At 43.3% G+C, this 15948-nt stretch overlaps 1 protein-coding gene across 3 annotated transcripts in view; it reads left to right on the forward strand.

Moving 5' to 3' along the window:
• PDE3A (phosphodiesterase 3A) overlaps nt 1-15948 on the forward strand; it is a 216754-nt gene that overhangs the window by 130031 nt on the left and 70775 nt on the right. For all 3 annotated transcript variants that reach the window (XM_084205739.1, XM_084205740.1, XM_084205741.1), the window contains exon 2: nt 10595-10645. In XM_084205739.1, the coding sequence (XP_084061865.1) occupies nt 10595-10645 (51 nt within the window). The remainder of the gene's footprint in view (nt 1-10594; nt 10646-15948) is intronic.

Here is a 15948-nt window from a genome sequence, read left to right on the forward strand (position 1 = left end):
GTTCCAGCAGCAGGGGAATTCATGGCCCAAAGGTGTTTCTGCATGCATTTCAACAGGACTGTCACTTAAACTTGCCTGGTGGGAGAACTTAAAATGTGTGTGTTTCCTTGGGCTAGGTCCTTTAGGGTTAGCAGGGTCACAAATGCTGCACATGGACTTGCTAGGCTGGGAATGCACTTAGCACAAGGTTTGGTGTCTGACTCGGGGCACTGATCTAAAACCCACAAATTCTGCATTTCCTCTGTGTGTTTGTCCTGACAGCTCTGCTGTAAGGCCTGGGGTGTCAAAAGCAAAGCCCTGCTCTGGGCTCTGCTCATTCCACAGAGCCAGCAGAGCACCAAAGGTTTGGTGCCTGTGGTCCCATAAATCTGAGGTAGGTGATCTAATCCTCCTGCTGTCTGGCTGAAACACATATTCTGTGGCCAGGAATCTGCATGTAAATGTCAGTGGGAAATTCTCCTTGTGAATTTGCTGTGTGGCAGTTGGCTTTTTTCCCCCTTGATTTTAAATGGTGCAGCTGCAAGGATGAGTAGAAAAGATCCCTGGTTTGCTGCTGGAGAGGGATCTGAGCCCCATGTGAGCTCCCTGCAGAGGGCAGCTGGAGGAGATGGGAGAGCTGGGCTGCTTGGGGATGGAGTGGGTGAAATGTGTCCTGCTGGAAGGAGATCACTGATCTGATTTAATTAGTTCCGTTTCAGAGGATCCCTTTCTGCTCGGGTCACTGCTACGTTCATCTATTTGCTTTTTTCCCCCCTCTTAGCTATAGCCAAATGCAGGGTGATAATTAATTTGGCAGGTTGATTGAGATTGGGTGGCAGAGAGGGGAGTTTTCCTGGATGAGTGATGAAGCATCGCTGGTTGAGCTCAAAGTGAATAGTCTGAAATAGAAAGTAGTTAGTAGAAAATCCCCCCAAGGGTGTGTTTAAACTGAATGTACTTTGAGTTTTGACATTGAGGTTTTTTAGTAAGCTACCAGACTCTACAGTGTAATTTTAGGACATGATCTAGCTGTTGAAATATCAGTGCTGTTCTTCTGCTTTGTGAAGCCTCAGAAGCAGGAAAATGGGGTGTTAATGAAAGAAGTGGCTCGTTTGTCAGGCTGAAACAAGCCTTGGCAGAGCAATGCTTTTTTCTTTTCCAGGCCAACCCTGGAAGCTGAGGTTTCACCTGCCCAGACTCAGGGATGCTCTCGGAGTGGGAGAAGGCTGTGTGGGTCAGTCTGCTTTGTGGGAGGCCCAATTCTCCCTATCTTAAAATTTCCATGCCTTCATGGCAGCTGTCCCTCAGTGCTGCCATGAAAGTTGAAGTGTTTCAGAGCTGCTGGAGCTGTGTTACATGGCTGGCTTCTGCCTCACTCTGTTTTGGCCTCACCAGGGACCAATTCCTGGAGTCACCATGTTTTGTGTTTCACACCAGATGGACACTAAATTGCCATATTACCATAAGCAAAGTTTTTTTTCTTTTCAGGAAGTGCTCATGGTATCACAAGAGATCTGGTTTGGTCCGGCTGCTGGACTTGCTGCTCACAGAATTCCCAGATTTAGGGCACAGTGGCACTGCCACCTTTGGTATCTGATTTTTTTTCTCTCTCAGTCTCTACCCCCTTCCTCTTTGGGAGTGACTCTGCTCTGCTGAGAGGTTTGAGCCGGCAGCTGTGACAAAATGCCATCCTGTGTGCACAGGGAAGAGGTGACACTACCGAGTCACACGTGTCCCTGTCCCTGCTGCAGTGGCTCACTTCCCTTGCTGGAACTGGAACCACTTCCAAAGGTTAAATGTCTGGTGAAACCTCCATGCTTACTCAGCCCTAAGGGCTTTTTTCTGCTAGGACTGCCAGTAAGGATGTCAGTTTGGGATGGTTTGGGTTGGTTTGTTTTCCTGTGAGGTGGACACTTATCCCCTGGGATAAGTGGAAAATTCCCATTTTTATGCAAACTACCAGAGGATGGTCAGCTGTTTGATGAATGCACTTGCTAAACTCATTGGGCCTTCCATATGGGCTAAACTCATAAAACCTGCTCAACTCATCTGCCTTCCATATGAGCTAGCTGTGTTCATACTGAGGGTGATCCACCTGAAATCAGAGCTTGCCTGAAAAATCCCTGAAATCCTTTACCTGCTTTTCCAGGGGGTTTTTAATTGCTGTGCAAAAAGACATTTCTGTGGAAGCAGAGACCCTTGTGTGCACTGGGGACCAGCCTAAAAGGTTTGCCAACACAAACCTCACCTTGGAGGTTTGAATTAGCAACACCAAGTGCAGATGAAGCCTGTGTGACACCAGGATCTCTGAAAAGATGGAAAGTGAGAGAAAAAATATGCACTAAAGAGAAAATAGAATTGAGAACATAGATTGCAGAGCAGATTGTTTTGTAGAAATCTTTAGGCTCTTTAACAAAAGAAAAAAATTATTTTAGATGCCTCACCATGATTTCAGGCATTGCTAACTGCTCAGTAGCTGTACTGGCTTGGTACTGTGAATGGGATTCTTAATGCACAGTGAATGGTTCCCAATGGGAAAAAAAACCCAAAAACAAGTAAATAAGCTTTCTGACTTTTCTAGGAACTTAATTGCACCAGAATGGACTTGACTGGGTAGCTGTGAGTTCCAGGAACTTCATGTGTGTACTGTGAATAGCAAGCAACATTTAAATAGTAATTTTTCTCCTTTTTATCAACATACTTTTGTTCTTTTGTTAACTTGCTGCTATGTTTAGCACTCTTGACGTTGCTGTGTTGCCCTGGCAGTCCCATACTGAGGAATCTGCTTCTCCAAGGGACTGCTGCTAAATTAGCTCTATGGCTAAGCTGGGAGGGGATCAGAGTAGCTGTGCCCACAGCTTTTATCTCCCCACTAGAGACATTTTTTTCTCTAAGGCTTTGGTTTTCATGACTATGCTCAGAATGAGAAAGTGGGAAAATTTTTCATACATGAAAAATATATGGAAAATTTGGTGAACATTTTTACTTGTGGATTGCTAGTCCACCAGATCAATATGCCTATTATTTATCTACCAGATCAGTTCAAGGGGATAAGAAATGTATTTATGATCATTTTAATTGTTTTAATAATTTATTCTGAAATGAAGTTTCCAGATTAAGATCATTAATTTAGGAAGCCTTTGTTAAAAAATCTGCAAGTAACTCTTTGAGTGGAATCCATCACTGAGGATTACTGAAGAACAACAATTGCTTCCAAAAAACCAAAATTAAAAGGGGGCAAAACCCACCACCACCTCCTCCCTTCCACCCCCCACTCCCCTCAAAATCAGGTCTTTTCTCTATTTTACTACAGCTCTGCCTCCCAAACCTGTTGTTTAAAATCCTCCTTGATGTGTGAAGGATTAATAGAGACCTGAGAAATTCAGTGGTAGGAGTGAAAATAATAGAAACACGCATGGATTTGTTTTACTACTGTCATCTGTTTAAGTAGTTGTGACAAAAATTTGTATAAAACCAGATACAGGGTGTGGAGGTGGATATTCCTGTGCCTTTTCTTTTTCCCACCTACGTTTGGTTTGGGTTTTTTTCAAGCAGCTTGCCATTCTCTGCAGTGAGAGCTGCTCGTTTTCAGGGCTGCTGTGGAGCAGCAGCTGCCCTGAGCCCACCGCTGTGTCCCTTGTAAGCAAACCAGCATCCCTGCATCCTCCTGCCCTGGAGAAGTCAGCTGCAGGTTCTTGTCTGGAAATGAGGAGGTTGTTAGCTGCCATGAGAGCCTCCCCCAGCAGGCAGCTCCTGCTGTCCTGCAGTGCCAGGGATGAGCTCATTCCCTGCCGGAGCGCTCCGCTCGGGGCGGTTTGCTGGCCGTGCCTGGGGACAGTCCCTGCTGCTCCTTTGGGCTGTCCCCCGTGCTGCTGTGCCCATCAGACTCCCCTCAGCCTCCCTTCTTCTCCAAGGCCTTGCTTTCTCCAGTCCCTGCTGCCCCAGTGCTCTCTGCAGCTCCGGCAGCGCTCTGGCTCCTGCTGCACCTCCCAGCCAGGTTCTCCTCCTGCAGCTCCCTCCAGGACTTCCAGTTCCCCCAGGGTAGCAGCTTCAGAGGACTTCACTCCATCCCCACATGGGGCTCAGCCTGCAGAGAAAACATTCCCTGCAGCTCCTCCTCAAACCCATCCTTGTGCCTTGCTGCTGCAAGGTACCAGTGTTGGTGCCCTGCCTCCAGTTCGAAGCAATGCCAAGTTCCATTTCTGCCTCTGCTGTGGTTTAAAAAGCAAATCTCTGCTTCCAGCTGTTGTCTAGCAGCCCAGAAACCTTGGAAACAATGTCTTTGATTAGGAAGCAACTGAATAGCTCTTAAAAGCTCACCCCCAGTTTATTACTTTGGTTGGTTTGTTGTGGTGAATTATTCTGTTTGGGGTTTTTGTTGGGTTTTTTTGTTTGGGTTTTTTTTTTTTTTTTAACCATCTTGGAGCTGAGTCTGGCCCTGGTGATTTGCAGGGCTAGAAGATGTTGGGAGCATTTGGGTGGAGAGTTTCCTCTCCACAGTGGCTGTGATGACACGAGTGTGCAGCTCTGACATCTTGTGCTTTGTGCTGACCCTGGGAGCTGGCCAGGGGCTGTGCAAAAGGGATTGTTTTTCCTTTGCTGTCTGCTGCCTGCACATGCCTGTGTGTGCTCACTCTCAGCACACAGCATCTCTGACACCTGGGATGCCTCAGGGCAAGGTCCAGCTCTGCCATGTGGTGGAGAAGGTGGTCAGAGCAGCCAGTTGCTCCCCTTTTATGTTATCAGGATCTGGCAGCGCTGAATCTCAGCAGCTCCAGCCTGCTTAGCTACTCCTGCTGATGGTGTCCACGCCAAAATTCCCTCCCTAAATCAATCAAATCAGTAAATAATCTCATTTATCTTGATTACCATGAAAATGCAGGGAACAGTCTATTGGATTGAAGGAATCCTATTCAAAATAGCATGTGCAAAAACACCCTGTTAGCTTCTGTGTGACCTGACTCCTGCATGTTTGTAAAAATAAATGTTTCCTCTAATATGTAATCAAGGAAATAATTTGTGCCTTTTTTTTTTGTTACCCAAAAAAAGAACTTATCGGGAACATTTTGTGCCTACATGCTGGTAACAAACAGTTTCTTATTGCCAGTGGAAATATGATCCTGACTGGAGCATGGCTAATACCCATATTCAGAGAATATGGATCATACTGTGCCCCATTCAGCACAAGCTGTGAGGAGGCAGTGTCAGAGAGCTCAACAGTGAGACACTGTTTCACATCCTCAACATGCCCATTCAAATCTCTCCCAAAGAGGGGAAGATGTTATGCTCATGTTTAAATAGAAGCTCTGCTATTTTGGTGAAGGTTGAAACCAGGTGCCAGCCTGATGGGGAACTCCTATCTTGCTCTTCTGGGTGCTGATTCCCAAATATAAACAACTCTTTAAGGTGCTGGCTACCACCCAGCCAAAACTCCTCATTGGTCATCTCATTGGTAATTCATTTTTACCACTACTAAATGTGCTAAATCCTTGCAGGAGTGGAGTGGCAAAAAGGCATTTTTGCAGGTTCTCAGCTGTTTGGGAGAGCTCAGGCTGCCCTATTCATGTATCACAGCCAGGTCAGTGGGAAATGCTGGATGCAAGTGCTTGGCTCCCAATCCCAGATGGAGCAGAGGAGCAGTTTCTCTCACGTTCCTGTCCTTCCACTAGAGAGAGCAGGAGATTTTTGTGTTCCCTGTAATGGGAATGAGGTATCCAGCCACAGTCTAAATCTTTAAAATCCAAGGGAAGGCAGCAGTGAGCTGGGGCAAGCTTCTCACGTGCCTTTGGGCTATGTCATCCTGTTTCAGTCTTCTTGAATCCCATTTATTGTCTTTGGTTTCTCCACTGGCTGATTTAGCTCACTTTTGTCCTCACCATCTGGTTGTTTTTAGAGCAGTAAAAGTGTTATGTACGTGTAAATATGTGTCACAATAAAATTCCAGAGTAATAGACTATAATCTGAATAGAATTAGAATAGACTTTGAGTGGATTTAAAGGGTTTCATTAAACACTAAATGTAATTAATTCATTGGTCCTCTTTAATGCTTACAAGGAAAGGATCTGCTCATTCCCACTAATGAAACTGTGCTGAGTTTAAACAATGCTTTAACAAGTCCATATGGTGTCAAAATGCTGCTGCGTTCTGCTGCTGAGGATTCCCTCCCCTTTCAAAGAATATCCATGGGACTGCTTGCATTTTAAATATTGGGGTTTTTCCCTGAATTGTGCTCAGTTGGGGAGGTCCTTATAATAGGATTGTGCCTTTTCTATTACTCTGACTCATTTTTGGGGTTGGTTTTTTTGGTTGGCTTTGTTGGAGGTTTTTTTATCTCATTTTTTTTTCCAGCCATTGCATAGTTAGCCGTATTGCTGTTTCAAGATGCGAAAATTAAAACCCCGGTCCAGAAAAGATTGTATAAGGGAAAAACAGGACTTACAAACAGCTGAAAAGGTTTAAATTGTCATACTTTACTTTCTGTCTTTTTTAGATTTACTTAGATCTTCTACAATCTGTGTGGGTCACATTTTGCTGCAGTTCTCTAATACTAAGGAGGCTAAGAATTATGGTTTATGAATTTTAATGAAAGTTGAAATCCTTATGTAATCATTTGCTGGGGCTTTAATTAAATCACCATATAGGAGAAGAACTGCATTTAGAGAGGCGAGGGCTGAAGATGCTAATTTTTTAAGGGCTTTGTTCTACTTCAACATGGCTATCTCAGAAATCTGATGTGATGTAGACAGTCCTTTACACCATTCCCCACTCCTTTGAAGGTATTGCTGCAGTAGTGAACATAAGTTTTAAAACCACACACTGAGAAACTTCATGGTGTTTATAGCAAAAATCTGAAATTCAGAGCTCAGGCCCCCAGCCTACATCTCTAAAAGGGGATGAACCCTTTCACTTCTCCTCTTCTGTGTGTGACTGGGATTTTGGTATTGGGGTCTTTCCCACTCCTGCTTCCTCTTGCCCTGGCAGTGCTCACCCCAGCTGGAATAGGGGAGTGTTTTCCCTGTCAGGCTGTCCTCAGGGTAGCACCAAGCAGTGGCTTTAGCACAAGCCATGTTTCTGTGCATTCCTGAGCATGCAAGGCTCATCCTTGTTGCTAAAAGCTGCTTTCATCTGTGAGCATTAAAGCTGCCAGAGATGGGTTTCCAGGACAGTTTCAGATGAAATGTAAAGTAGCTCCTTTTCTTCCAACAGAGACTGCATGCATGTAAGCTGTGTGGGAGTTTGATTTCAGTTTTAGCCCTCCTTTTCTGCTGCTGGTACACGTAGCCTTGGTTGCCTGGTCAGTAAGAATAATAAATTTGATGTTCTGAGGCTGTTTATCATCACTCTGGACCAAATTGATTCCAGAGAACTTGGAGAGGAGGTGGTGGGGTCTGGAGCAAACCCATCTGTTAGTGATAAACATAAATCCCCCTACTTCCAAATGCATTTTTATGTCAGTATCTCTCTTTGCATGCATGCACCAATTAAGCAGTATATTATTTTCTTTTTCCATGATTTCAGAAGGTTGACTCACTCAAGTGGATTTTTGCACAGGCTCTGTTTTTTCTGAGTAAAGTTGTTTTGTTGTTTGGTTTGGGTTTTTTTTTTTATCTTTGTGGGGGTTTTCTGTTTGGTTTTGGGCTTTGTTTTTGCTTTTAATTCTGTTTTCTTCATATTTTGATTTCTATTCAGCTTGTGGAAATCATGATTTCTACCTTGCCCAATAATTGAGGCATACTTTCTTTCCTCCTTTTCTGGGTATGATGCTCCAGCACTTACTGCTTGTCCATGAAAAGAAAATCAGGTTCAGAAGGAATTGATGAGAGTGTGGCTTGTTGAGCTAAAGGGTGTCACGCTGAGGCAGTTGTCCCTCTGCAGAATGCTGACCTGGCAGAGATTTTGTCATAAACTCTGGGGTTTTTCTTCCTTATGAGGCATTTTTGTGTGGTATCCATTTCATTTTTTATTCCTCCACTCCTGTGTTGGTGGAGACCACCACATGCCAAGAACATTCTAGCATGAGATGAGCACAGCTTTTTAGATAACAAGGGAGAAAGAGATTTTAAAGCCAAGTAAGATTTTATAACAACAGTAGGAAAAGGTTGGTTTCATAGGTCATGGATAAGATATAATGCTTAAAAACAGCCTCACTGTTTTAGCTGGGGACAGTGAGGGGTCCCCAGGATGAGGTGAGATGAGAATCTGACTCCAGGTTCTCAGAAGGCTGATATATCATATCATAATCATATCATAATAATATCTAATAATATCTAATCATATCATAATCATATCATAATCTCACATATCATATCTCATATTTACTAAAGAAAGAGAAAGGGACATGAGAAGGCTTAACAAGAATGATAATAAAAACCCATGGCAGACCAGCATCCTGACACAGCTGGCTGGGATTGGTCATTAGTTAAAACCAATTCCCATGGAACCAGTCAAAGATGCACCTGTTGGTGAGCAACCTCCAGACCACATTCCAAGCAACCAGATAATTATTGGTTACATTTCTTTTCTGAGGCTTCTCAGGAGAAAAATCCTGGCAAAGGGATTTTTCAGAAAATGTGACAGTGACCACAAGTAACCACCCTGGCACACTTCAGTGTTTTCCTGGGACAGGCTGCACTGGGAGCATCCCTACTTATGGGAACAGTGATTCCAGGCCTGCCTTGTGAGTGCACCTCTCATTTTTGGTGGCAGTAAGAAAGCAGCCTTTCACTTCTCAGTGAGCTCTTGTGAGAAATGATATTCACCTTCAAAAAGTTTAAAATGGTTCATTAAAACTTTATCAAAAATTACAACAGAATTCTGAATAGAGAAATAAACCCAGAGCTGGGAGCAAAGGATTTTCTCTACGATGTGCCCATCTACACAATGGATGTTCTGCTTTTTAATGCTCTGCTTTTTAACTCTGTGGCCTCTCCTAAAGTTTTGCCTATTGACTCTTTCTTTGCTGTCTAGTGGTGGAGATTACTCTGTGGCATCTTGGCTGGAGAGCAGGTGTTGCTATAATAATGAGCTGACTGTCTTAAATGCCCTGGCTTCCCTGCAAATTTATCAAATTTCTCTTAGTGTATACATAATATTTGTTCTTTAATTGTGAGAGCCAGCTATTTCATTGCTCATTTATTACACTATGGGTTCAGTGAGGTCAGGAGCATGAAAAACCTGGCAGGGGGATCTTAGGCTACCCTTGGGCTTGAAGGTGTGGTGTGTCTGCCAAGTGTCTGTGGAGCCTGGAGAACCACATGGCCACAGCCAGGCTGGAATTAATCCTTCTTTCTTCCCTGTGAGGCTTGCTTTTTGTGCTAATTCCACTGATAGGAACCTGGAGGTAAAGGTATCACCCTGAGAGCCACCAGTGGTCACACTCGAGCTAAATGAATTTTCTTTTAGCCAAGTGAATTAAGAAAGCAGGAGTTACTTCCTCCCAAAGCACAGGGGCTAAGGAATTAAAGTTGAAGAGGGTTTTTTGGTCCACAGAGGAAAGACAGGTAGGAGGGCTCTGGCAGAGTTTCTTTGAAGCACATAACCTTTGATAGGTGCATCTCCTGGTCGTTTTTACACACCAGTTATTTATTTAAAAAAACATCAAAGCTGTGCTTCATGCAGTAATGGAGAGCAAACAGGGAAACCCAGCAGAGCCAGTATTTCCACCCAGAGTACATGGAAAATAGGAAAAAATTGCAGTAAAATGAGGGGGCCAGTCACAAGGCTGTATCAGGTAAAAAATGATGTGGCATTTCTGAATTTTGATGCCTGTCTGCATGTGTGATTTATCTCCAGTTATGGAGGTAGGGAGATGTGAGTAATAACTTAAAAAGAAGGAGCCCTTGGGAAAGAAAAGGATAAGGAGGAACAGTTCATGGAGAAGATGAAAAAAATCTCATCATAGGAGATGCATGTGGCTTTCCTGATTTTGCAGAGTAGTTTTAACCTCTTGTCCTGGGATGAGTGTTTTGAAAAGATGTTCTGCAATAAGTGTGGGTTGTAAATATCCTGGCCTACCTCTGAACTGGGGGAAGGCATTTCCTTTGGGAAAAATGAGCAAGGAAATGCTCATGGCTGTAAGTAAGAACATGTCACATTAACCCTCCTATCTTTCATTCCCATATTTTTGTATTTGATTTAAGTAATTCTTCAGTGTGTAGAAGCAAACAATGCCCAGAAGAAATCCCCGAGTAGATGTACAAAAAACCCTATAATTCAATGGTGAAAAAGTTTTAAAGCTGTTGCTCATTTTCATGGCTGATGTAAAATGTACATTGCTGATTAATCAGGTGTGCCCTGGTTTGGGTAATCTCCTTGTTGATGTATCAGCTGTCCTTTTGCCAGATCAGTATTAAACATTTGGTTAAAGCTGAATTTGTGGCAGTGGGGATTTTATTGGCACGAGCAGAGTTGTGGTGCCAGATGTGTTTGGGTTCTGAATGCAAAGGTGCAATGTTACATGGCTTCATTATGGAGCTGAAAGCTGTGTGAGATAAATCATAAATGCAAACCTGTTTATTTCCAAGAAAAATGCGTGGTGGATATAAAAGCAGGAGTGTTTCAATTAAAGCTAATGAGTGCAATTTATCACTTAGCTCTGCTTTTCTTTGTTTTGCAGCTCATGGGGCATTCTGAATGGGATCACAAACGAGGACCCCGAGGCTCACAGGTCAGTTGCTCAGTGTTTTGTGTTTGATTTTGGCTTTTTGTACATTTGAGGCATTCAAGCAAGTTTTCCATCTGAGTTTGGCAAAAGTTGTTAATTTTGGTAATATTTGGAGCAATGGAAAAAGGCATAAAACCATGGCAGCTTTCATTAATACAATTTTTGAGCTGTAATTCAAACAGTTGATCCAGACAGAGCTGAGTCATCCAACAGAAAGGTTTTTTCAGTAGCAGGAGGTTGGATTAGATGTATGGAGAAAGCATTTTTTACTCGGCTGTCTCCATCAGGACATCCAAGCAATGCAATTCTGTTTGGTGGTTTGTTTTTTGGGGTTTTTTACCTGACAAACTTGTTAAAACTTGGATGGCTGTCTCACCACGAATCCTTTCATCACTGACCCAGGCGTTAGAGTGTGGGGAGGTGCAGAGAAGCCACTGTAGCCAGTGGAAGGAAATTATACCAGTAGTGCTAATGGTATCACAATCCATTTCAAAATTATCTACAGGAACTTTTTCTTGTCATTATCTCTTACAATTGCTGCAAACAAGACACCATTACCAGTGGTGATATTCAGGAATTTTCCTGCTTGGGTAAAACAGCCTTTCCCATGTTGAAAGAACATAAATACATTCTTAGAGCTCCAGCCTTTTGTACTGGGTTTAACTTCAGGTGGAGGATTTTCACTTGGGTACTTTGTACAAATGACAGCCCAGAGGTTTCATAAATGCATTAAAGGATCTATAATGAGGTGGGAGAAGAAAACTGTAGAATCATAGGACAGTTTGGGTTAGAAGGGACCTTAAAGCTCACCCAGTTCCAACCCCCTGCCATGGCAGGGACACTCCCACTGTCCCAGGCTGCTCCAGCCCCATCCAGCCTGGCACTGGGCACTGCCAGGGATCCAGGGGCACCCACAGCTGCTCTGGGCACCCTCACAAAAAATAATTTCTATCTAAGATTTAATCTGAACCCAGTCTCTGGCCGTTTGAAGGCATTCCCCCTTTTCTCTCACTACAGTTCCCCATGAAGAGTCCCAAAATGACCCAGCCTTTCTGATTATTGTGTGCTGTCCTGTGCTCAAACACAAAAACCAGGGAAGAAAATTTCATTAGAGAGAAGGAAATATGCCTCAGTTATTCCACTGTAGCTTTAGGTTCTCTCTTTCACGTGGCTCTGAAAATCTTCTAGATAGGAGCAGCATTAAACCTAATTTAATTAAGTTCCTTGAAAGGTTAGGAGAAATTAAGGAGGTTCTGATTTTTGCAGAATAGAAAAGACTTTTTTTATCCTTTTGTGATTCAGTTACATTGTTGCCAGTTTGTGTCCTTTAAAAAATGCACCTGTGTAAAAAAAAAAAAAATCTTGCTGAAAAATTAAGGTGAGTGATGTGTTAGCTGTATTTAAATACCTTAAAAACTAGGAAGGCTAAAAGGGAAGTGGAATCACTGGTTTGCCATAATGTAAAACTAAAATCCATCTACGAACTCCTGAAGTTACTCCATCAAGACTCATTAAAAAAAAGCTCTGATTCAGTGAAGGGGATTTTTTTTTTTTAAGAGCTAGTAGGTTTTCTATGGCATGTGTTGAAACATGAGGGGAAGCTACTACGGTGCATGTCACACTCCTTAATGGCCCACTTGGAAAACATGTTCCTTTTCTGTTCCTTTTCTGCGCGTAGGAGTGAAGTGCAAAGTGCTGCAGTTCCAGGTAGAGATGGATCTCAAATGAAATTCACTGAGGCCCACGGGAGTTTCTGTTTGCAGCAGTTTGTCTCGTGATAAGCATCTGCAATTCAATAGGATGTTAATGGCACAAGTGAAAAGCTGTCTTTACAATATTTAACTTGCTCGTGGCTTCTACCATCACTGCACTCCCCTTTTGAGACTGCCCCACATGTATGTGTATGTATGTTGTAGGATTGCTTTTCTTTTAGAGTAATTATACTATTAAGGCTGCTCTAATTAGATTGAATTATAGGTTGCCTTACAAAGAGCAGGGAGTTCCTGGCTGCATACTTGTTCTTTTTTATTTTTTCCTTTTTTTTTTTTCATCCCTGAAGACAGCACTGCCTGCTGTAAGAGCTTTGTGCTGGGAATTTTCTCTATGGATTTGAAATGAAGCAGGAAGTGCAGAGTAAATTTCATTACATTTTGTGCTTAATTTTAAAGATTAATACATGTTAGAATTAAGAATTTAGGCATGAAACTTCAAAACTGAGTTCCAAATTAAAGGAATTCCCAAATGTTTAGGAATATTTAATCCATCTAAGGAAATATCTCTCAAATGTATACATGCATTCTGTAGAACCACATCATGTGAGGGGAAAACATCCATACATGTTTGTGATGCTGGCACGTGCCACAGGAAAGTGTGACTAGCAGAATTCATCCTTGGAATATTATTGCTCTGCAGAAAAAAAGATGCAAATTGTCCTTTAATCATTCTGCTAGAACACAGCACACTAGTACACAGTACCCTAGCACTTGATGCTGCCAGGATCTTTCAGGTGGGCCCCAGGGCACGCTCTGTGCACACGTTTTTATGTTTTTACCAGAGCTCCTGGCTGTGTGGGAGTAATTTGTTGCTCTGTCATCAAGGCTTGTTTGGCTTGCTGGAGATGTAGGCGTAGCCCCAGAGTCAGTGCAATCGAGCAATCCAGCTTTGTAGAAGCAGGATGATGGAGAGAGGAACACAGGTCCAGCCTTTTTAATTCTCTTCAACCACAAAAGCTCTCGATTCTCCATCCGAGGTGCTGCGTTCTACCCCTCCAGTTCCTAAGCAACAGCTATTTTCAGAGGGAGTGCGTCTGGTGTTGTCTACCTACTCCAGGCTCCTTCCTGGGAGGTGGCTCGTGGCTGGGAGCCGCTCACTGCCTCAGCTGTGCCACTGCAAGGACACAGATGCTCTAGAGGAGCAGCGCAAGCTGGGCTCGGATGCTTTAGAGGAGCAGCACAAGCTGGGCTCTGACCAGTCTCCACCTTGCAGCTCGCCAAAACTTGCGTGCTTCTGGGAGCTCTGCCATCGACAATGAAGAGCAGGAGTCAGAACTGAGGTTCTTGCCACTGGTTTGGGACAGAAGCCTTTCTTTTTTTGTCAAGTCTGGCAAAGCCTCTAGAGCAGATTCAGGAGGATGAGCCGGAAATCTCTGTCCTTGCTGAAGCGCAGGTGGGAGTCCATTCCCGCTGGGGACCAGGTACTGTGCTCTGGGGATCTCTCTGGGTGTCTGTCTGCCCTCAGTGCCACTCTAAAGAGAATCACAGTGCCCTGCTGGGGCTATGGTGTCTCAGTCTGCCCTCAGTGCCACTCTAAAGAGAATTACAGTGCCCTGCTGGGGCTCTGGGGGCTCTCTGAACACAGCGAGAGCCAGCTGCTCGTTATTTGCCATGCCCAAGATGAATGCTGGTAAAGCTGATTTTGCCAGGGCATGTGCTTGTGAAGGTGGAGATGCCATGGCAGCCCCACTAATACAGATGTATTTAACCAAAAAAGTCTCTCTGTCTCAAAAAGGAGACTTGCTTCAGGAGTATTTTTAACTGAGTGGCTAAGGGAAATAGTGGTTTGCTGTTGATGGGTTCCTTGTGCATGACTTTTTTGTGTTTCATATCTTACATACATGTGTGTGTGAAGTCACTGAGGCATTGGCAGAACCTTGGTGGTTTCAGAGTCTGCCCTCAGTGCTACTGTAAAGAGAATTACAGTGCCCTGCTGGGGCTATGGTGTCTCAGTCTGCCCTCAGTGCCACTGTAAAGAGAATTACAGTGCCCTGCTGGGGCTCTAGGGGGTCTCTGAACACAGCAAGAGCCAGCTGCTCATTATTTATTGTTGTTCCCAAGATGAATGCTGCAGAATTCTGGTAAAGCTGATTTTGCCAGGGCATGTGCTTGTGAAGGTGGAGATGCCATGGCAGCCCATTAATGCAGAGGTATTTTACCAAAAAAGTCTCCCTGTCTCAAAAAGGAGACTTGCTTCGGGAGTATTGGAAACTGAATATTTAAAACTATTTTAAACTGAGTGGCTAAAGGAAATTGTAGTCTAGTGTTGATGGGCTGGTGCATGACTTTTTTTGTGTTTCATATCTCACATACTTGTGTGTGTGTGAGGTCACTGAGGCATTGGCAGAACCTTGGTGTTTTCAGAGTCCTCTCGGTTGATGTGTCATTCCAAGTGTGCTAACCAAGAGGAGAGTAAAGCAGATGCAAACAGAACATATGTAAACATCTGCTGGGAAAAGCAAATACTGTCACCAGAAGCAGGACTGAGATGTGATGAATGGCAGTGTGATTAGTCTTATTTCCTACTTCTTGCTCCAGGCACTCCAAGATTCTCTGATTATTTCTCAATACTTTTCTTGGGATGTACAGATAATAAAAGAAATAATTACAGAAAGAATACTGGTGAGCTAACAGCTCCACTCTCTTTTCAATCATAATTCCATCTCAGTTTTCCATTTATAAAACAGTTGACTATGAATGGTAGTTTTTATCTGTAGAAAAGAGAATTGTTTGACAGGAAGAAAGACAGAAATGCATCCCAATTTTTGAGAAGCATCCTCCTGTGCATTTTTATTAAGAGGGAGAGGGGCAGGGAAGATTACACACCATATTTTATGTTTAAAGATAAATCATGCCACTTGGAACTTCCAGAGATCTCAGACATTAGTTGTCAAAAAAAAAAAAAATCTCATGCTGTCACATTATTATGCTCAATAAAATAATAATGCATTGTTGATTAGTACAGTTTTATTGCACTGGAAGGAATTTAATTGATCCAGATCAGTCCAGCATTCCTAAATTTCCTGGGAAAAAAAGGATAAATAAATGCTCTGGTCGGAAGTGAATCATTTGTGATCTTGTTTCTGTTGGATGCAGAGACACTAATGTTATTTCAAAGGAAAGCTGCTTCTCAGCCTTACTTCTCCAGCATTACCTTTGAATCCCTCTAACCCTAATGTTGCATTGCATCACGCATCCTATTGTAACAGAGTATGTGGGAAAAATAAATATTCCTCACCTAGGTGTGAGGTGTCTGCCCTGAGCTGGGCATCAGTTCCACCATCAGTCCCTCCAGCCCTCTGCAGGGTTTTAAAGAGGAAAGGGAATTTCCCTGACCCATCTGCCCCTCTGGGAGAGTGATACCTAGAAAGTGATGCACATAAACAGAGTTTGCTTGAGCATAGTGTGAGTCTGTGAGGGCTGACTGGAGGAAAATGCAGTTACTGTGCAAGATGACAACCCCAAAAATTCAGCTTCCTGAGTGTTTTAGGCTGATCCTGCTCACAAATTATGGTATAAAAATAATATCTCTGC

The sequence above is a fragment of the Fringilla coelebs genome, assembly GCF_963513975.1.
Source record: "Fringilla coelebs genome assembly, chromosome: 5".
In the NCBI taxonomy this organism is placed as follows: Eukaryota; Metazoa; Chordata; class Aves; order Passeriformes; family Fringillidae; genus Fringilla; species Fringilla coelebs.